This window comes from Amia ocellicauda, chromosome 4 (assembly GCF_036373705.1).
Source record: "Amia ocellicauda isolate fAmiCal2 chromosome 4, fAmiCal2.hap1, whole genome shotgun sequence".
In the NCBI taxonomy this organism is placed as follows: Eukaryota; Metazoa; Chordata; class Actinopteri; order Amiiformes; family Amiidae; genus Amia; species Amia ocellicauda.
This window is the reverse complement of record NC_089853.1, coordinates 18,071,975-18,095,203: the sequence shown is the minus strand read 5'-3', so window position 1 is coordinate 18,095,203 and position 23,229 is coordinate 18,071,975. Positions and strand designations below refer to the sequence as shown.

Below are 23,229 nucleotides of genomic sequence, written 5' to 3'. Positions count from 1 at the left end.
TTAGTAGTACACTACAGAGACTATACTATACTGTACTATTGTGCAGAACTGGGTCATTCAGCACCAAATAGCGCCATTCACAATAATAATCATACGGCAGCATATATTAAAGTAATTACAGCATACATTAAACAGTAATCGACCTTGTGTTCTTCCCGACCTCCTTGAGTTTTAGACAATTAACCCCCCACCCCCCATCAGTGGTATATCTATCGCTAGTGTTACTATGCTTAAGGTCAACCTAGGTCGGGTTAGCAGTAGTAATATGCACCATTGATAGTGTAGCTGTAGTATAATATCAGGTAGGTTAGTGATATTGTGTAAGTTATCACTGTATAGTCAAGTGATATTACAATTTAGTAATAGTGTATGTAGGTTACAATCTGTGTTAGTGTATGAATCATTCAGTCATGGAGGATAGTGGCATGTCTTAGGGACAGGGACATGTTGTATGGGACAAAAGTGATATATCCCTATTTGGCACATACAGTAATTATACCCACTTATTATATTACTACACCACTGTGTGAGTTTTTCAGCCAGTGCATCTTACACACAATCAGACCTACCACCTTGCCAGAATACATGGAGTGAGAATAGGACTTACCACAACCATACAAAAAGAATGATCGCAAACGACTTTGTTTAAAAATGTAATTATGTAACAGTGGTATATAAAGTACCTCTCAGAAGTGAGCAATAGACTTATTCCAGGTCTGAAGGGAAAGTCCTACTGAGAGACTGAGGGAACTGAACCTTTTCACCCTGGAACAGAGGAGACTACGTGGGGACTTGATTCAAGTCTTCAAAATCATGAAAGGCATCGACCACATCAAATCAGAGGAGCTTCTCCAGATCAGCAGGGACACACGCACCCGGGGACACAAATGGAAATTGGGCTTCAAGGCATTCAAGACAGAAAACAGGAGACACTTCTTTACACAGAGAGTCGTCATAATCTGGAACAAACTCCCCAGCGATGTGATAGAAGCTGAACATTTGGGAACATTTAAAAATAGACTGGATAGGATCCTTGGATCACTTAGATATTAATGGACACCAAACAAGCATGATGGGTCGAATGGCCCATGGGTCACTTTCATATGTTCTTATGTGACTGTTCCCTAAAATGTAAAGCTTATCCTCCTCCATTAAGATTCCACACTAACCAGCACAGTTTATACTGACATTTACCTGCAACAAAACAAACAAAAAAAGTTTATTATAAAATATGATAACATGCTGTACCCCTATAAAGTCATGCTTATAGTCTACTACATCTCCTGCTACAGCGCTGGGCATTGAGGATCACACAATGACAGTCCTGACTGAAAGGGCAGTAATACAGATGAAGCCTTGTTCTCTCCCCCTACCCTGATTGTATTCTGTTAAGGGAATCTGATACTGTCTATCCACAAAGCAGATCCCCCCCGCTGCCACACACACACGCACACACACACACACACACACACACACAGACTGACAAACAGAGAAACTGACAGACATACTTCGACACATACCAGTGTAGTGGTCAAATGATAAGGGGCATATATGCCTGTGGGCCATTATAACAAGGATGCCACATTTCTGTCCCCATTGACAGGCCTCTGTCCTCAAGTACACGGCCCCTTGTCCCCTACTACCTGCCTTTGTCCTCTAGGATACTTTTGTGACTGAATGAATGATACCCCCACTGACTGACTTTCTATCAGATTGTGGTATTCATACATTGTTTTTAATAACCGAAAAAAAGAAAAAAAAAGTAGTGGAAAAGAGCACCAAGCAATCTTACAACTTCGCTTACAAAAGTATGTGGCTGTTTGCGCACTATTTATCTAAAACATAACCAAACAAAAAACGTACTCTTTCATAATGACAGTACCTGCTTATTATTCAGGTAAGCATCTTCTTATTCTGGGGGGGGTGATTGTCTGATGTGTCTTGTTTTCATAATTCTGAGAGTCTGAGCCCCGCTTATTCTTATTTCCCATAATAATATGTAGAAAAGATCTGCACTTCAAAGCAGGCACATTACAATAGGGTGGTATTGTGCTGTATCCTGCTTGGCAGACTTTGAAGTAAAAATGCAATGTACTACTTGTCTTTATTTGTATCAGCCTCTATGCTACTTTGATACTAAGGTGTTAAATGCAGTTAACAAGAATTTTATTTCTGTTGATAAATATAATAACTTATCATAGGCATCTTACACATAATGGGGATCAGGGAGACTGAATTGTGTGGAGAGACAGAGAGAGAGAGAGAGAGAGGGGGGGGGACTATCTATACAGTTATCTTAACACTTAACAAAGCTCCTCACTGAGCCTCATTGCAAGGGTCCATTTCCAAATATAAATAATGTTTAAATATAGATCAGAGATTTCATGTATCATTAGCTCCTAGTGTTGCATGCAATTGTTTTGTTGTTCTTCGGCTTACTCTATGCCATGCAGAGCAATTGTGTAAGTTGTAATTTTCTATTAAAAAGTCTAGTTCTTTTCATTATACTTTCAGATATAGGAAATTAATGGGTTATGGTATCAGGTTATATCAAATATACACATGCCTATATTATTATTATTTATGTATTTATTTATTAAATCGTCTTTTTTATTGGTTCTGTAGGTATGTGGCCACATTTTACCCTAATAAACCTTAATTCTTCTGTTGCTATATTTCACTTTATCAGTCCTTGATCATCTTCAGTGAATTTCAAATCTGTTGATATTTTCCCAATAATGTGAGAAAATGGCCTCCAAATCCCCCTCAGCACTCAAATTCTCAAATAAGTGTTGTATGAGACAGATTTTTTTCTATGGGACAATGTCTTATGCATATATACATCTTATACACTAATGTCACACTCTCAGCAGTAATCCTGAAATAGGACAGTCCAGAGGGCAACCCTGCTCCTGGTTTCCTGGTGTCTCTTGGGCATTAAGCGCCACAGTTGACCAGCTCTCCACCTGTGGCTCCATTATCGCCCTGACAGCCCGGTCGGTTTTACTCTGAACCACAATATAAACGCAACATGCAAACAATTTCAAAGATTTGACGGAGTTACAATTCATATAAGGAAATCAGTCAACTGAAATAAATTCATCAGGCCCTAATCTATGGATCTCAAGTCTCAGGTTTGGAGGGGGTGTGCAATTGCCATGCCGCCTGCAGGAATGTCCACCAGAGCTGCAGTCAGGTCAAGACCCCGGGGACGGTGATGAGCCGCAGATAAGCTTCTCTGACATGGTTTCTGACAGTTTGTGCAGAAATTATTCGGTTGTGTGAACCCACAGTTTCATCAGCTGTCCAGGTGGCTGGTCTCAGACGATCTCGCAAGTGAAGACATTTTCTAAAACAAAGTTGGAAGCGGCTTATGGTAGAGAAATGAACATTACATTCTCTGGCATCAGCTCTGGTGGACATTCCTGCAGTCAGCAGCCAACTGCACGCTTCCTCAAAACTGGAGACATCTGTGGCATTGTGTTGTGAGACAAAACTGCACATTTTATTACAGTGACCTTTCTTGTCCCCAGCACAAGGTGCATCTGTGTAATGATTGGGCTGTTTAATCAGCTCCTTGATATGATTCTGTCTAATGGAAAGAGACGTGCGCTTTTTGCCACAAACTAAAGGGAAGCACAATTAAACACAACATTGTTCATCCCAGGAAGAACTGCCGGCACTTTATATGGTTATTGCGGTGTTCAGTGTAATGCATAGTCTATGTTATTTCTGTGCTTAGCTGTCGATTAAATCATTTATGGTTTTATTGAGCTGACTTCTGCCTGCGTTGGCATGGAATACAGTACAAGAGGAAATTTTGGTTGGGGAATTTATTCTGGGATTTTTTGCGGATTTGATTGAATCGACCATTATACTTCAGCGGGGTGCGGGGAGGAAAATAGACATTGTAAACGGAATTCATTGATCATCAGTTTCTAATTTGCATAAGTGCTCATTTTAAAATACTGTGTTTAAGCGGTTATATGGTCTGCTAGTACCTTGTTTGTGCTCCGGGGCTTTATGAACAAGAAGTGAATATATTACTACAAACACAAACAACACGTTTCTGGAGTCTCCCATGCTGTCAGTATCATTACAAAATGTTAGCATGTCTTTTACATGGTTTTATTTATTTGCTTGAAGAGTTGAAATGTTGAACCATTTGTTAAAATCGCAAATTCAAAACACGTCAATATCGCCCATTGTCGCAGATCCATTAGATGTAATAGCAGCGCACATTTCCCCTTTTAAACCTACAGATTGCATTTACACGGAGGTAAGACCTGTAACCGACACGTTAACAGACAAACTGCATTGCACTCATTTAAATGTGTTGCACACGTTGATTTCAGCAGCGATAGCCTAATCATGAATACTGTGAAATGCATTTTCTTGACTTTAGTCTTGATGGTTATATAAGGCTGAAGCATGAATACTCTTACCCAGTTCACAGTTTACAATTGCAAGCAGTGATTGATAAAGTTATCCTATTATTGCCCCGTACGACGTGCCCAAAATGTTACAATTTGAATTACCAAGACTATCAATTCCCACCTCTTGGTAAATGTGTAAAGTCAAACAATATTCCCAATTAAAGTGGTTAGAGATGCTAATACAACTCTGTTCGTTGAAAGGATAAGGAAGCCATTGAAAATCATAAATTGTATCATTATATACAGTTTAATTATATATATATATATATATATATATATATATATATATATATATATATATATATATATATATATATATATATATATATTCGGTGTCAGTTTTTAATAAATTATTATTATGAAATAATTAAACGAAGTATTTCTGCCACTGGTTTCCCGAATTAACATTTGCTGATTCAAGGATATTTACTTTTGCATTTTTATTATCAATCTAGTCATTAAAACAAATAGCATAACTGCACTCTCTCGGGCTTTCGGCGCGACGCGTTGTCTGGATATACTAAATACAGAGAAACAGACATTATATATCTAAGTGGGATACGCAAAATACATTTGTCCATATAGACGATACTTTGGATGTAAATGACCTCATATCATTATTTTTCTTATAGTTTTCTAATTTGTATTTAAAGCGACCAGACGTACAAACTGAATGGACCAAGGACGTACATTAATGACACTAGTCCTGTTTGTCAAATGTCTTGTTTAAACAGTGTAAAATGAAACATAATTAGTCTGATTGGCACATACCGGCGCTGTGCTGGAATATTAGACAATATATTGTATATTGCGTTTACAAAGACAGATAGATAAACAAATAGATACTAACCACAACCCATGCAACAATTTAATGTTGCAGCAACCTTGTAATAACGTTACAGAAATGGTGTAGCAACGGCGGAACGTGTGTGTTGTATTCACGTTGTCACAACTTTGTCCAATGTTTTCTCACCAACCATCCCACAGCCATGCAGCGACGTTGTTAAATGTTGCAGAAACGTTGTGTGATACTAGGGAAAAGCAATAATAACGAAATAAACGTCACGAACAATCCCTACCTCAAACAGAGCGCTCATCTTCTTCATAGACGCTGCGTTTACGCCAGAATGTGCAAAAGCTACACAAAATGTGTAACAGCACTATTGCAATAAATGATATGTAATTTAAACACATTCGTTTTAAGAGATAGTTACCTTACTGTAATCGATACGATTAGACCATATTAGCGTGTGTGTAGGTGTGCAAGAATGCAACAGATCTATGCCCTGGAATAAGCCTGTAGCACCATGTGCATTATATAAGAAAGGGGCACCTTTTGATCGCTTGGAATTTGTTCTTTCTTATAATAACGACAGGAATTGTTGAAAATGCGTATTAGATTGTTTCAACACCCAAACTACATGTCAGTCCTGTCGCTTTCAGTTTGAAGGATACCTTTTCTTTTTACACATGCATCATTTATTTTGTTACAAAAGAAACCTTTATTTGACGTTAAAAAAGAGAACACTGCTGGAATACTTCTGTACATGAAAGGGGAAGCTGGGAATTACCATGAAGGTGGGAAACATTTCAAGCAACTCCAAGGACACGACGGTTTGCAAAACATAGCTGCTGCAGCAGGGCATAGTTCATTGGGCACATTGCGTCTTAACGTCACAACAACAGTACACAGTACAGGCTATGCAATGTAAAATGAGCTCCATCAATCTGCACACCCGCCCTTCTGCCAATCCTAACCCTAATGAGACGACTCTTTGCCTCTCCAGTCCGCAGAGCTTCGTTAGGTTGATGATTTCCTGTGAAATAGTCTCCTCCAGCAGAGTCCCTCCCTGGCAGAGTCGTACTTGATTGGGACAGAGTGGTAAAGTCTCTAAAGCGCTCCCCAGGTACCAATGAAACGCTGCAGCAACGTTGTGTGTCACTCGGGTCGTTGGGCTGTTCTAGTCTATTGTCCTTTCACAGATGGGTGCATTGCTCTCCGCAGCTCAGCCTTGCTCTGCCGGGGGCTCCGTGTCCCTGGTTACTTCTGCACCACAGTGCTGGAAGAGGGCAGAGCTTCACACCGCCCGTTGGACACGGACCCCAGTCTGCAGTGCTGCTGTCTGTCAATCACGTTCAGGGGAATAACTACCTGTGTGTCCTCATGCTCGGGTTTGAAGGACCCGGAGAAGGGCCGGATAGGACAGGTATTCGACATGCTAGGGGACGACATTCGCCAGAAAACGTCTTTCAGCATCTTTCTAAACTCCCTCCTCATGAGACAGTACAACACCGGGTTTAGACAACTGTTGGCATGAGCCAGGCACACGGTCACGGGGAACACGTAGGTGTGCACCATGTAGTAAGTCTTATCCCAGTGGGCAGCATTGAATTTGACCAGGACGCCCCAGAAAGTGATGGCGTGGTTGGGCATCCAGCACAGGAAGAAGGATAGGACCACGATGGTGACGGATTTGGTGACCCTGGACCTGCGCTTGGGGTTGTTGTTGTTCATGGTCCGCTGTCGCAGGAACCGCAGGAGCAGCAGGTAGCAGATTGAAACGATCAGCATGGGCAGGACGAAGGCGACCAGGATCTTCTGCAGGTGGTACAGGGCGAGCCAGTGATGCCCGTCGGGGAAGCGCAGCAGACAGAGCTTCTCTCCGGCCACTGTGGTCACGGTGGAGAAGATGGCTGTGGGCGCGGTGGCCACGGTGGCGGACACCCACAGAAGGGCGCTCACCCACTTCACCGAGCAGGAGGTCTCCCTGGTCCTGCTCTTCAGAGCCGAGGCGACGGACCAGTAGCGGGTGATGCTCATGGCCGTGAGGAAGAACACGCTGGCGTACATGTTCATGACGGTGACGGAGAGGATGATCTTGCACATGGCGTCCCCAAACGGCCAGCTGAAGTCCAGCGCCGTGTCCACAGCCCAGAAGGGCAGAGTGAGCACGAACTGGAAGTCGGTCACCGCCAGGTTCAGGATAAAGAAGTTAATGGTGGATTTCTTTCTGCCCTGTCTCACCTTCATCAGGAAAAACACCAGCAGGTTGCCCACCAAGCCCACCGCGCACACTACCGAGTACACGATGGAGATAACGATCCTCAGGATAGGGCTCCCGTCTGCTGTCACGTCGATGTCATCCAGGTTGTTGAACTTCTGGTCGGTCAAGGAGGTGTTGGACGTCCTGCCGCTTTCGCTGTGGTTGTGAAAGTCTCCCATCCTCTCGGATAGCAACGCAACTCCAGGTGCTCTCAACAGCACCGGGCTGCTTTCTGATAGCATATCACCACAGCTCTCTCCAACTTTTCTGTCTTTCTAAAAACGTACATCTGCACCCATCTGCACTGCTGCTCTGGGGACGATTGCGATGCTGAGAAGGTGATTTTCACCTCATCCTGACCTTCTCCAAGGTGTGCCCTCGTCTATCCTGTGTTTTCAGTAGCGACCTGCTTCTGAGTGAGAGGTTTTCCCCAGCAACGTTTTAACGCAAGTGCGCTTTCTCGGAGTCCGCCTCTGGGACGCAGGGACTGGGCAGCGGTGCATTGATTGGCACAGGAGACAAAGACATCCTTCTCTCCGACCCATAAGGCAGAGAACAGACAGACTGAGGCGTCACTGATGACAACATGACTTCACAGTGAAACTAAACGTGTGCACAACAAAACAATGACAGTCCAGACGACTGCACACCTGTTCATTTTTAATTAAACAATATTGTTTTCTTCACATTTACATATACATTGTTGTGCTGTACTGACTTTTAATATTCGCTATTATTATTATTATTATTATTATTATTATTATTATTATTATTATTATTTCCTTGACGAGGATGAGCAAACTGGGCAGGTCTACCGAAAGAGTCAAGTGTCTGCATCGTTAACTTGTTTCCATGAGCCATTGCTGACTAATTATTTAAGGTTGCCAAGTTTCGCACAATATCCAGCCATGAAATCTGTAGAAATCAGGGAACAAAATCTGGTTACATGGTTACAGATTTATTATTATTATTATTATTATTATTATTATTATTATTATTATTATTATTATTATTATACGCAGCAGTCGCAGTAGTGAAGGTGATGATGGTATGTATAGTAATATTGAGAGATGAGCAATCCGAAATACTGCTATATGAATGCTGCTCTGTGTCCGCTAGAGGGCGCACTCGGCGCAGATTAGAGCACGGGAAGCACTTTTTCTGTGCTAACTTGTTTGAATGAATGAACGAATGAATGAACGAATGAATGAATGGCTGGAGGGAGGGATGCTTGATCCCACAATAACTACCGGGTTTACGACCCATGCTTGTGTTTTGCAGGACCCGTATCTTCTTTTCACATTAAGCTAATTGTAGAAGCCAAATAGCTCCCGTTTTCTGTGCTTCAGCCCAGGGCGACTGACCGGGTCGAGTCCAGCGGCGTCGAGCTGCAGACACACCCTGCACGGCTGATACGGGCTCTAGTCAAATTCAAATTCAAATTCAAATTCAAAACAAGCTTTATTGGCATGACATGTTTTCACACAAGTATTGCCAAAGCAATTGGGTACATTGAAATTGTGTCTGTGGGTGCTTATCACGCACTGTGCCAGGGCCCACAGTGTCTGTCCGGCTAGTCTCTCTGTATTACCGCTGGCTAATTTTAATACACACTGTCCAATAATGTTATTTCGTGCTGACAAAACGTAGTTCTAAGTTATTGCAAATAATGCTACTGACTACAAATAGCGTATGTATATGACACACATTATTTGTTCTTATTTTGTGTGTGAAAAGTGTTTTAATATGTATTTTAATTCCTTAAAGAAAGCCTAGCAGCTGCAAAAGATACATCTGTATTATATGAATGAATGCTCCATTCTGCTATAGGATTAATCATAGGACTACTGTGATTGGATAAGACCCGAGGGCTGAAGGACTGCTGTGATTTTATAGGACGAAAGGGGCGAAGGTCTGCTGTGATTGGATGAAACCGGAGGTCTAAAGGTCTGTTGTGATTGGAGAGGAACTGGGACCGAAGGTCTGCTGTGATTGGTCCCGGTTCTCTCTGTAGCGCAGGGGTTCAAAGTGTGGTCCTCGCCGGCCTTCCAGGTGATCCGTAGGTTGATGTAAATGCAGGTTGATCCGACAATGAGTATACCCTTTGTTTCAGACATGATTGGATATTTTACCTGTTTAATTTTTAAATAAAGTTAGGTACAATCCCCTGTTTAAATAAATGCATCATTTTGTGTTTGATTTTCAATAGCCTGTTGAAGGTGCTGCTGCTGCTGCATTGGACACAAGCCTGCAATTGGAGAAGATGAGATAACTGCAGTGGCGGGGTTAGGGTTATATGCAATTCGGGATAACGCCTAAGTGCCCAGCAAAAGTGACTGGTCACCCTGTGGTCTGTGTTGCATGAAATACCCAGACACGAACAAACGAGACATAAATTACAGTGAAATTATTCATTACTAGTTTTGTGCATCAGAACACGGTTCATATTTGGTGTCATGGTCAAAGTGTTAAATGTAATATTTTTTTTAAAAAAACTTCTTATTACACAAGACTGCTTTCTATTTTTGACCCCAGACTGTTATTCTAACTGTGACTAAAGGAAGCCAGTCCCAAGGTGTTGTTGACAACCGTGGTGTGTTATAACACAATGAAGTAAATACAACAGTGATGAGGACATTTCTAAAACTAGAACCTGAGACGATTTCTTTGTGGACATTGTTTGCTTGGACAAAGTAAAAACACACAGGTCTTCCTGCAGCAACAGGCCAGTGGACTGTGACAGCAGAGGACTTTTTTGTTCTCCTTTGTTAGGCATGAGACTTATCAAAGAGGCATTGACAATAAGGTCCTCCCACAGCAGCCTTATGCAGGGAAGGCGGTTCCGATCCCAGATTTAGCTAACTGCTTAGAAGGAAAAGTCTGAGTTGCTATATATATATATATGTGTGTGTGTGTGTGTGTGTGTGTGTGTATATATATATAGTCTGTGCATGTGTAATATGATTCGGTGTTGATCAGAGACAGCAAAGAAGTGCCAGCTCCATAGCAAACATCAGCACGACCAGTCGCTGGGGCCATGGCAAGAGCTGGTAGTGCAGAGGGGCAGCCCCCCGATGGCCAGTCCGCCCGGTGATTCACAAGTTTGGAGAGGAGAGAAGGGGGCCGTCTTTCTTCAGGCTGCTTGTAGCAACCCGCACTCGCTTTCTTCTTCATAGGACCCACTGATGAGAACGTGTCGTTTGTGCATGAGGTCCTGTGAAATGACAGTCGGCCCCGCAGGCTTTAGGATTATTATTAAGTGGCTTTTTTGAATGCGTTCAGCTGTAACAATGTTCCATCTTCCGGACTGCAGATCTTTCACTCACTTCTTTGTAGCGGTTTGGGCTGTGCTGGAAACTGGCCAGACCTCCGCCCTGGGACACGCACCAGGTGAGTAACTTTCATGCACATTAACAAACCAAGCCACCCCACATTAGAAAGTGCTTTTAGTGAGACGTGCTTTCAACAGCGTGTGATCTGCCGGCACGTCAGTGTCACCTTTTGTCAAGACCCAGTCAAGACGACCGCAGAGCTGGATAATAGAAGTGGCTAAAGAAGTGCGCCGTGTGATCTAGGGAGTGCGAGTTGCGCGCTGGCAGTTCTCTCTCCTTTATCAAGAATGGCTTACGAGGGCAGTTTTCTTCGTCTCCTGTTTCGAATTAATATGTTTATTCATTGAGGGTGTCTGCTTGCTTTGGGTTATAGCCGAAGTTAAAGCTACTTGTTTATAGTTATAATGTATCTGCACAACTTGCACATAGTACCGTACCGCTCATCAAAGATTTGTTGTGAGGCGTCCTAAGACAATTTACTGACAGAGTAAACAATCTTCAGTCATTGTCTTTTGTGTTTGAGTCTCCCACGGCTTTGCCAACATCCTGAAGTAATTCTTCCCTTCTACACAGCAGCCTGTGGCCAGTGTTTTCTCTGCTGTCCCATGCTTCCTGCAGATGTTTCCATTATTATTTGATGTTCCTTTCATCTAGTAAATTATTGCATTTGGCAAGTGACTGTAGGGGGCAGTCTTTCACCCAGCCCTCTTGCCATTTTACCAATCATTCCTGGATTTTTGGGATCATGATCTTTTTGAAGTCATGTTTAGATTTCCCAGTGGAACGCTCCTATCAATACCTCCGTTCATTGTGCCTCTATTAGTACCTGTTGTCCTCTACCTGAAGCTTTCACATATCTCCAGCCCTGAGAATTACCTTCAATATTAGTGTAGACTGCAGCCACTCCCATCTCAATTATTATGTTGTCTTTCTCCACCAACTGTCTCCCATTTTTGTTAAATACATCAGGAAGGGGGGGTGGGGGGTCTTAGGGCTGTCTGATGTGTTTGTGGCCACCATTCAACCAGCAAAAGCTCTCTTTATGGGGTCACAGTATTCTTACTGCTGGCAGTCTTTCCAGACATGGTGTCTGGACTGAGGACCTGGTCACCTGCCCTGTGGCAGTGATTCTGTAGTTCTTGCAGGAGCTGCTGGGTGCTGGCAAGTCACCATCCATGCTCAAGGTCTACCTATCATCCATTTCTACTTGTCATGTTTGGATTGATGGTGACATTTCCAGGGCACTTAGTCTTTGTCCTCCTTGCTCTCCTTGCTGGTGGTGTGCAGGCGCCTGTTGGTCCCTGCCTCCATTCAGTATTTTATTGTTTGTTTCCCAGTAGAGCTTGGCCCCGTGGCCCCTGCTCCTAATTTATGTTGATTGTCGGTGTGTGGGTCCCTGTTGGTTCCCTGCAGCCCTTTATATTATTGTTTGTTGTGCTTTAGTTGCTGTGCACTGTTCTAGTTAAAGCAGGCAGAGTGGGGGGGGGGGGTCTGCCTGAGCGACAAGCTTTGGTAGAAAACGTGTTCCTGCGTTTCCCATGCCCCTTTGGGTAGTATTCTCTTTCTAAGTTAACCGGGGTTGCGTTTGCAACCTGCTGTTTTCACTTTCCTGCTTCTCCTTTCCTTTGCATTAGTAGCATGTTCTTGTTGATCTGGAGAACAATGTTTTTCTGCACTTTTTCATATTTGTCTTTGTCTGTGACCTTAGTGTATAAAGTCACTGCATGCACAGTTGCACACAGACACATTAAAAGCACTTTACTGTTTTTTTGCATTTTTAAGGGATATAAAGGAAACACTTTCAACTTAAGATTCTCAAGAAATAAATGTATAATAACCAAGCTATTATCTCCAAGTTTGCACTGGGTTTATATGTGAGAAACTGACCCTTTGTTAATAACATACACTTTTTCAGAGGCCACTTACTATTAGGGTATTAAGACTCTGTTAATACAATTATACTGAAAACAGTGACTCTTATACTAAACTTTGTTTAACTGTATGTATTATTTCACAATAAGATAATTCTGCATTTAACTTCTGCCTGTTAATTGTTTGGAGGCAGCCTGAAGCATTCACAATTCACTTCTCCACACTCTGTCAATATTTACTTTTCAATATTCACATCTTCACAGTTCACACCTTGTAAATATTTATTTCTTTATTTTAATTGTAATGAGATGCCTGTTCTTTCTGGTGTCCTGTCTACTAGAAAACACAATCAGACAGAGGGATTTGCTTGTAATGCTGGCCTATGTGAGATTGCTCAGTGATGTAGTCGCATTTGGGTTTGTTGTCTCCGGTGTTTTGTGACAGCAGTGGAATTCAGCCAGTGAAAGTGATGAATTGTTTACTAAGGAATCAGATTATTGATCTCTCATGATGCGTTTCATTATAGAACAGGTGTCAGGTGTTGAGGCAGGCTCTTTAGCTATACCCCAGAGCTGAGCTTTTCTTAGTAACTGAATTGATGCCTTCAAATGATAGAAGCATCATGTTTTTCCAATGTTAATTTACCTTATCATGTCTTTCTCAAACCCCTTACCCCAGTTAATGTGTTTAGCAGTGCCACAGATGGACTGAATATAGTGCTGCCACTATTTAGGTGTGAAGTCAGCACTGGGAACCCTGGGGAGGTTTAGGAGCTTACCAATTTATAGCCCAACAATGTTTAATTCACTTCACAGTAGCCCGAGAGGCATGGAATGTTTAGAATTTGCTTCTAATTAGTTAATTTAGATGGCTTTGTGTTCTGGATTAGAATTTTTATTAAATTCTTTGCAGGTGCTGACTATAACAAAATATTAATAATACGAATATTTGTTGTTTCTGGTACATATTCTATGAGTTATCTTTTAAAACATGAGAGTGAAGAAAGTCAAATGTGCAGTGAGTCATGGGCTTTGTCTGTCCCTCCCAGAGAGCATTCTTCAGGACCTGGGGCTATATGAGGTTGTCCTCCCCACCAGGCTTGATGCTGGAGGCCGGTTTCTGTCCTATTCACTGTCGCACCGTGTCCAGCGAGTCCACAGACGCGACATATCCACCGGGGACAGGAGCTCCCGTGTCTTCTACAGCCTGCAGCATGGCGGACTGGACCTGCGGCTTAACCTCTCCCTCAGCACACAGCTGCTGGCGCCCGGCTTTGTCACCGAGAGGCGCTACGGTGGCCTGGTGGGTGCCAAGATTCACAGCTATGGCAGCTCGTTGTGTCACTTCAGCGGTGAGGTGTGGGACGAGACCTCGGTCCGGGGAAGTGCCGCCATCAGTACCTGCGACGGCCTGGTAAGTCCTGCACACTCACCAACCCAGCAGTACTATTCACAGTTTATCAGTCTGTGGATTCTGCCCTTGCAAATTGCAGAACTAGCAATCAGTCCTCAGTGGCCTGGCCTTAGTTGACACACGCCCTGAGGGAGGCCTTTCCAAACCGTACAGAAAATATCTTTCATACCACAATCAATAGTACAGGTATAGTGTATAGTTGTAGTGTTATAGTGTTAAAAAAGTCATAGTACACTGTATTACTGGCACAATCCTGATGGTATTTTTCTACCAATACAAACAAGGAAACATCAATTTAAATCCATGCATAGTATGTTACAAATATCTACTATATATATTTAATGATTTTATCTTCTAGATTATTTTTTTTAAATATTGCCTTACATTAAAATTATTAAACATTGTCAACAATGGTGGAGTATATTAACTCCTACTAACTACCTCCTGTGGACAAGGAGAAACCATGGTAAACTGTAAGACAGTAGTTAAAAAAAAAAGTGTCTCAAAAAACAAGTCTTTAGAGTATCAACAACAGGTCTCATAATATGAAAATGAATTTGGATGACAAGAACCTGCATTGCAATGGGGAGCATCTCTCTCATTAACCATTCTAATTATGGACAATAGATGGAGCAGGCCCACTGGCCTCTGAAACCATCTGGATTCCTGTGAATGGGTGCCACAGAACAGAGCGTGAGGCCCAGCCTCAGACTTGAATAATGATCAGGGCTGGCACTGGAGGAGCCTCGCAGGGCCTGGCAGCATGTTCTTTTTCCAGGAGACAGTAAACAGGACAGCTAATTCAGCTGCAATCCAGATGTTGCCAGATGGTGGGGCTGCCTGATCTCCCGTGCAGTAGAACTAGGGCAGGCTGCCGACTAGACATGGCTAGACCCAAGAGAGCAGTCTTTCCTGTTGCATATTTACTGGCTTCAGTTTATGGGCCACATTTAGATTGAATGGTTTATCATGTACTTCCAAACACTAACAGGAAGCTTTAAGTTACAATAATAAAAGAGGTTGACACAGATAAGTGGATCCTGTAGGTCTTTGTTCCAAGGAGGGCGAGACATTATTAAGCAATTATTGGTTAACTGTCCCCTCAATCACTGTGAGAAAGTTCTCCCTCTCCTCAGACTGGGCTGTTTAAACTGGCTGAAGAGGATTTCTTCATCCAGCCTCTGGAGCGAACGAGAGAGGAGGGGGTGGCACAGGCACATGTGATTTACAAGCGGCACGCTCTCGTCACCCCCCCCCCCCCCCCCCAGGAGCACAGCCTGAACGGGACCTGTGGAGTGAAAGGTAGTATGCCCTCTTCCTGCCCCCGCGCTGCCCCGACAGAGGGACAGTGATCGGGCATGGTGAGAGGCTGCTGTCATTGTTTAGGGAGGATTACTGTCTTGGGTCCCGGTGTCTGAAGCATGAGATGGTTTGTGAGTTCTGGGGCAGTGTGGAGGTAAAGTAAGGCAAAGCTCATATTACGAGAGTGCTCCCATGGAAATGTCCCTGCTGTGTATTTAATGAAACCTCATCCCCGAATCCCCCTGGAGGTTATCTTGCTGTCATTGAGGCACAGTGACAATTGTTCAGCTTATCAGGAGTTTAAAACTATTTTGCTCTGCTGATTGCAGTGCGGTTTCTGGTTGCTTTCCTAAGTTCCTGTGATCTTTGACTATTATATCCCTGCTATGATATCCACTCTGATAACACATCTGATTGAGGTTCAGTGGTATTTTACGAAGGCAGCTGGAGCTTTAGCTTCCCCACAGTAGGCAGCTCTGTCAGTCTGCAGAGTGCGGTTTGATCTGAGCCCTGACAGGGCAGAACGAGCTGCAGGAGAAAATGGATTTACTCATGCAGCCTAGCTGTCTGTCAGCCACCACCTTCTATTCCTTTTGATAAGAAGGGAAATCGGCACAGCTCATTTTAACAGATATCCGTGAACATCAGATATGTCTTTCCCTTGAAGGTTTCAATTTTTCTTCAGCATGGGCAAATAGCAATTCAGCATAATCACTGGGGCAGGGAAACAGAGCCAAAGAGCTGCATATTTCTATACTCGTGAACTCATTTTATATGATTCTATTATTCCTGTGGCCATGCAATGTATATTGTTATATAATTTAAATTGGGAATCCCCCTGTTACTGTCTCTTTGTCACATGAGAACTCCCATCTGTTTCATGTTAGCTCTGTGAACAAGTTTCGCATGCCGTGACTTATTATTCAGTATCCATGATGAGGCACAATTATGGGCATTTTGCAGATGATTTGGGAAGGTGGACTAGTCAAGCTGTGTGTCAGATCACCATTGAATCTCACAGGGCTCCAGTCCCCTCATTTTTTATTTTATTTTAATTAAGATGCATGTTCCTGAGAGTAGTTTCTGAAGGAAAACATTTCAACTTTTTCCTTTTCATGGCAGAACTGCCATTTTTTAAAATAGGAGGGCAGCTGGCAAATCAGGTGTCAGTAAGAAAGCACTTTTGTTGCTGTGCTGGGAGGTGATCCTGACTGTGCTGTGTCTGCCGGTAGGGCGAGGCGGTGCAGCGGCTGAGCGGGGACGGGAGCGGTGGGAGCAGAAGCAGCGGCGGCGCAGAATTCGGCAGCGCTCAATCAGCCAGGAGAAGTGGGTGGAAACGCTGGTGGTGGCCGACCGCAAGATGGTGCAGTATCATGGAAGTCAGCAGGTGGAGACGTATGTGCTGACCGTCATGAACATCGTGAGTCAACAGGGGGCGCTGGGGAGATGGGAGGGGGAGGAGTCTATATCCTGACAGGCACTGAGCATGGATTGTCTGACTGGCAGTAAGGAAACCTATTAAACCCTTACTTCTGCTCACATAATATAAAATCTCTTCAGATTCAGGGTTGTTTCCATTTTCATTTTGCTTTGATGGTATCTTAAAGTGTTTCTACTTGCTGTCTTCATTCGTTTTCCTGGTGAATGCCTGGTCATAACCCTTCTCTAATGCATATTGTACCCATCTTTATTTTGCACAGTGACCGAAGATACTAGAGCATGATAAATAACTCAATAAGATAAGTGTTTAATGCTTGAAATATAAAATGATTCCCAAAGGGGGAACATGAAATTCAACAGAATTGTACTTCACTTCACCGTGTCATAACATCTCAGATGATTAATGTGAAGAGTCTTTCTTCTGCCTACTTCAGAGTGTAAGCCCAATCTGTTCATACTTTCTAGCAGCTACTTGCTCGGGAATGAGGGAAGGCCGGGGGGGGGGGGGGTGCTCAGTGTTTCTTGGATTCTCTCAAAACCAGCTGACTTATGTGCTCCTCTGTCTCACATGACAAATGTTTGTGTCAGTGCTGCATTCATGAGAAAATTAAATCATCCTGGGAGCAGCATCTAGATCTGTATTAGAGAGAGCCGTGAGGGGCTGCTGTGCACAAGCCTGAGAGAAGCCCAATCTTAGGGCTGGTCTTCAGCAAGCTGTCTGCAGCTCTCAAGTACATGTGGCCCACAGCAACAGGCTTCTGAAATTGTTCTGTTCTGACGTATCTATATATACTCCACTGTTTTGTGTCCTGTACCTGAGAAAAAAAGACTGCAAACATATTGAACTGTAGAAAGTAAATTGTTTCCATTACCCAACCAGTAGAGGATTTAACTTTTTGTACTAATAATAACACTAACACAATGCAAGTACATACTACATGCAGGTAATGCAGGAAACACACATTTGATTGAAATTCATTCCCTCCTACATAGAGATGGCAGGAGTTACCGTGTTCCCGCTGACGGACAGATGGAGATAAAGCTTTTAGTGGGAGACGATTCATATCTTTTAGTTGGTGCTCAGAACAGTGATGGGCTTGCCAGGTGTGCAGGCTGCTTGCCTGCCTGTCGAGTACTGTCCCTACTTCACTATTGTTCTGCTGTGTACTTCCTTTGAAATGCAGGCTTGCCCATTGGCTGCAGGGGAAATTCCTAGACAACCAGCTTTGTGATGAATGACTCTCTTTGTACATTGTGTGGTCAATATAAAGACTGCAGAATACAGACTGCTAACAGCTCATCGGCAGCAGAATTCAACAGTTTCCAGACTGTTTGTAACCCCCCAAAAATCTTCATCATGAGCACATGGAGTAGAAGAAAACCAGAACGCCTGACTTTTCCCCTTGTTGTGTGTTTGGTCTGAAACCTTTAGGACCAGAAGCAGCTCCTATAGTACAATATAGTATAGTTCTATAGTAGTATAGTATAGTTCGTATAAGGAAGAGAAAATACTCTTGGTATTAATATTATTTAGTTTATTGGGAATTACCCAGATTTGTTTATTAATTCTGTAAGCTGACCTAACTTTCCATTAAATAACTGTCTTTAGAGAGTGAATGTTCCAATTTTGATCATGAAACATGATGGGAATTACATGCACACTGAAAACAATTCAATATAAGATAATTTGGGAAGTTACATTTCTCTGTGCCAGGTTAAGCTTGCATTGAAGAGAAAATTAGCTAATCACAATATGCCAAAACATACTTTTGTTTTTGTTGCTTTTGGAGATTTCGGGATTGAATGTGTGAAGCTGAAAGCCAATGAAACATCCCTTCGTGTAAAAATGCTGTTGAGTCAAGTTGTGCGAGAAGCTAGATCTGCTGCGTCAGCATGGCGGAGTGTGGAGGAGGTACGGACAGTAGTGCTGCACACAGCATGGGGCTTATTACTTGTACTTAGTGAAATCTGCTGCCTATTCCAATCTGTAAATAAACTAATTGGTGCTTGTTTAGTGGAGAGGATTGCAAGGTCATGGGATTTCTAAGTCCCGTTTGTCTTATTTAAGTGCTTTCTGGGATCTAGGAAGTGTTCTTTAATTAGAGAGCTGCGACATCAACCTACAATCGTGACTCACTGATCCCACACAGTGATGCTAGCCTGGCTTACAGCAAATGTCAGGGTGGGTCAGTCCTTAATAAACTGAATTTTCCTCTAGATTACATCACCACAGAACCACAAGGAGAACCAGAGTGAAAAAACAACTCAAAAGTCTTTATAATTTGCAGTAGACTTTGCAACAAAATATAAGAAAAATGTCCTCATGTTACATTCAGGTAATTACTATTTAGTTTCAGCAATTAATTGTTCCTGTCCGGGTAAATGAGGAAATAAAGTTGGAGCACTACTGTAGTGGTGACATTATATCTGCAGATGTATTGAACTGATGGTAGCTGTCCTGGGACAGAATTGGATCAGTCATTTTGGTAAGATTGACTGGGGGAGGGTCATGCACCATGTATGGTATTAAAGGGGTATTACACTGTTTTATTTTTTATGAGACATCTGAAATATACTTTACTCCAGACTAAGCTTGTGCTTTTGAAGTAAATCTGGATTTGCAAGACTAAAAAGGAAAATAATACAATCAATCACAAGCAGGAAAAAACTGCTAACAGCTCCTCAAGTCCTAACTTTTAAGCCCTACAATTATCTCTCTCAAATAAGATTTAATAGCATGTACTGCATGGGCTGTTTTAACATAGCCAGAGAAAATAGGAGTGCTGGCATATTTAATGGAGAGTACATGCAACTTTTTCTCTTAACTGAGATGTTTGTTTCCTGGAACAGGAATTTTGTCTCCCTGCTTTTTACCCACAAGTGAGTTTGTGATCAGGATATCATCAGTTATGTGGACAGACACAGGCTTTACACAGTGCATTCAGTTTGACAGACAATAAAGAAAACTGGCTTGACACTTTCTCCTCTCAGTTTTATAATATAGGAATGTAACTGTGTGCAATGCAGGAGTAATTTAATCAAAGGTGTTTGTGTTTGCTGTCTCCATGGATAAACTAACAATAACTGTTCAGATATGAGACAGTTTGGAACGTTTGGAAACCATTCTTGCTTTATTGTTCTTTCCCTACAGTACTAGATGATCAATTAGAGCTGCTTTGTTTACCCCAAAAGAAGGCGATCATGGACCATTTCTCTATTAGCTGTCTGTCTACTTGACTCTGTACCAGCGGCAGTGAGTGGGGACTGAGGGATATTCATTGAGTCCCATGGCTAAAAGAGCCAGGCCTCTGGGAGCAAAGCCACAGAAAACACAGACACAGTGTCCCTGCACTGCTGGAGCTGCTCACAGATTTTGCTCTGTTGCAGGTGGCCGGGCTCTTCCGTGATGCCAGCATTGGAAACTCCATCAACATTGTGGTAGTGCGGCTCATCCTGCTGGAGGAGGAGGAGGTAAGAGGAGGTCGGCTGTTCATTGGGGAGCTGTGTAGTGGGCGCCGTAGGCTGCACTGGCAGAGTGGGTTCTGGTGCGCTTCTTTCATTGTGCAACAGGCTGCTGAAGGCATTCAGTATGTGGTCTCCTCTTTGATATTTTGCAGTGTACCGCTTTAAACAGGCTGTGGGTAGCCCATATTAACATGGCTGTTGTATTGTATTGTGGAGGGAGGGCGAGAGTGTAGGAAAATGACTGCACAACTGTTTCTTTTGTGGCAGGAGGACCTCAAAATCACCCACCACGCAGACAACACCCTGAACAGCTTCTGTAAGTGGCAGAAGAGCATAAACGTGAAGGGAGACGAGAACCCGGTGCACCATGACGTGGCTGTGCTCATCACCAGGTACACGGCGCCACTGGGCATACGAATGGGGGGGCCTGAAGTCGCACTGGCACAACAGTCTGCACAGGACAGCAGCACTCTGCCCCCAGTCAGGGTCTGACGAGACACTGACGTCACTGTGGCTCTGATGGGCTCTGCTGGTCTTCACAGTTTAAGTTATGTGCCTGGGAAATAACAATCGGCAGTGCTTCACTTTAAAATGACAATGTTTTTCATTTGTGCTTCTGGAATGTGAAATTAATTTACAATGATGATGAAGCTCTTCAATTAAGTGAGTAAAATAAGCTCTTAGTGCATTAAGGACAAACAAAATTAAACGAAACAGTCTCTATTGTTAATTAAATAGTTGATTTGTTTGTTTTGATTTTATTCATTTATGTATTTATTCTACTATTCACAATAACTGGCAGTTCATTCCGTCTGTGTTTTGTCAGATGAAAGCTAATTTAGTGTTGTTCATTGTCAGGCTGCTGTTGTGTCTTGGTGCTCAGCCATATTCCTTGGCTGTGTACACGCTGCCGTGTTTTAATCTCAGTAATTAAAACCCAGAGTCTTTAGTACTAATCTGAACAGCCCTATCAGAGATCCCACTGGCTCCAGAGCGAACCCCAATTGTTCCAGGGGTGAGCTTTGTGGCTGGTTATGACCAGTCTGGTGACAGGCATTCATTGCCTCAGCAAGTTGTTTTCCTTCCTTCCATTCTGTCTGTGCACAATAGAGTCAACCATAACCAGCTCAGGAAATGTAATTTGATTAATTAAGATTAATTGTTGTGAAAAGAAAAGTAAATTAAAGTAAACAGTAGATGTCATTTGCTTGTGCTAAAAGTCCAGTGCCCAATGTCTGAGGATGTACTGTTGACTCTGACAGGAAAGACATCTGTGCGGCGATGAACCGGCCGTGCGAGACGCTGGGCCTGTCGCACGTGGCGGGGATGTGCCAGCCACACCGCAGCTGCAGCCTCAGCGAGGACACTGGGCTGCCGGTGGCCTTCACCGTAGCACACGAGCTTGGGCACAAGTAAGACACCCCGCTGATATGACTCCGTCTTTCCACACAGAGATAAACACAAGACAGTTTTAAATGTGAATATAAACTTTACTTTATGGGTGATGGAAATGGCAGCCTGGCCAGGGGGCAGAGTGGAGCCCTGCAGGCAGCTACTGGAGTAAATCAGATCTCTACCCACACTATAAAGTCCCACAGCCACCCCCCCCCACCCCAACCGCAGATTCCTGGGGAACATTTCACACCGACTTTTGAAAGTACGCAGTCAGCTCTCCTGACAGGATAAAAACATTTTTAAAACTTAAAACTACTATGCCACTGCAGGGGATAGTAGTAAAAACAATTCACACAATCACATCTTTGTTTCCCTTGAAGCTAAAAAGATTTTACTGCTGTCAGAAATATATTGTCTTTTTCACTCCGGCTTACAGGTCAGTAGGGTAATAATAATACACCACATATTATCTAGACATGCATTTGGAAGTGGCCCAGCAAAGTACAACATGGACTTTGAGTTTTTAGGCGTCACTGGCCCCCTCATTGCCACACTGCACAATAATACACAATTGTTTATGGGATGGCAATACTAGGCTGAGGCCCATTTCATGTAGTTTCCTCTGCTGACAGTGAAGGACTCTAGATGTTTTCTATTGTGAGGATGTCTCCTCCTAACCAAATAGATGCCCTTCAATGTTTTCTAAGACTATTCATAAAACCACAGCAAAGCAAAGAGAAAAACTCCAAACCTCCCCCACAGGCTTTCTCTGTGGCTTCTGACGTCATAGAATCTGCAATTAGGGAAGAATTGGAGTCATTGTCCCGGGAGAGACGGCAAATCAAACAGTGTGTGGGGGAGTATTTGTTTAGGATGTTTGTGTCTCTGTGTGTACAGCTGCAACAGCCAATCAAATTTAAAAATGCCATTTGCTGTTTGTATGCTGTCAACACTGAGCTGTGTTAGATTAAGTCAGCAAGCAGACTTCACTTCTCACAGCCCACTTTATAGGTGCATTGAGTTAACTGTCTGGAGAAAATATCCAGGTAGTCAGACAGGGCTGTGAACAGATACACTCATTGTTTTCTAAGCCAACAAGAAATTAATGTCAATTAGAATACCGTAAAACTTCAATTAAACGCCCCCGGGGTATATTCCAATTAACTGCAAGAAGCCCCGGCGTCAATTGGAAACGCTTCAGCGATTGTAGGAGATCGGCGTTTGTATTAAACGCTCATAAATAAAAAGACATCGTGGACTGTAGGGTAAGAAGAGCCTGGAAACATAAATTCATTGTAGAAGTAGGCTAATAGGCCAGGCTTTTATTCATTTATTTTTGCAATTATTATTATTTTTTAATAATTTGCTTTCCAAAGATTCAAACAAATCACATTCAATGCATGGTGAACTCTACATTGGATTGAAAACAAGATCTGTTAGCAGTCTAAGATTCGATATACTGTAAACTCTCGCTAAATAAACACAAAGCACTTTAACAAAACTGTGGAAATATGCTTTAAACCAAACCAT

General features: G+C 42.9%; 2 protein-coding genes across 2 annotated transcripts in view; one reads left to right on the top strand and one right to left on the bottom strand.

Moving 5' to 3' along the window:
- Window positions 1-5,950: 5,950 nt before the first annotated feature.
- LOC136748874 (relaxin-3 receptor 1) lies at window positions 5,951-7,944 on the bottom strand. Its single transcript, XM_066702902.1, has one exon. The coding sequence runs from the start codon at window positions 7,720-7,722 to the stop codon at window positions 6,478-6,480; it is 1,245 nt and encodes a 414-aa protein (XP_066558999.1). The 5' UTR covers window positions 7,723-7,944; the 3' UTR covers window positions 5,951-6,477.
- Window positions 7,945-10,398: 2,454 nt separating this feature from the next.
- adamts7 (a disintegrin-like and metallopeptidase (reprolysin type) with thrombospondin type 1 motif, 7) overlaps window positions 10,399-23,229 on the top strand; it is a 56,949-nt gene continuing 44,118 nt past the window's right edge. The window contains exons 1-7 of the mRNA XM_066701175.1: window positions 10,399-10,870; window positions 13,733-14,097; window positions 15,234-15,399; window positions 16,632-16,819; window positions 20,227-20,310; window positions 20,572-20,696; window positions 21,567-21,716. Of these exons, the coding sequence (XP_066557272.1) occupies window positions 10,753-10,870; window positions 13,733-14,097; window positions 15,234-15,399; window positions 16,632-16,819; window positions 20,227-20,310; window positions 20,572-20,696; window positions 21,567-21,716 (1,196 nt within the window). The 5' untranslated portion in view covers window positions 10,399-10,752. The remainder of the gene's footprint in view (window positions 10,871-13,732; window positions 14,098-15,233; window positions 15,400-16,631; window positions 16,820-20,226; window positions 20,311-20,571; window positions 20,697-21,566; window positions 21,717-23,229) is intronic.

Excerpts from the sequence above, each read along its gene's own strand:
- LOC136748874 (XM_066702902.1), bottom strand. The coding sequence starts at position 7,722 with ATGCTATCAGAAAGCAGCCCGGTGCTGTTGAGAGCACCTGGAGTTGCG.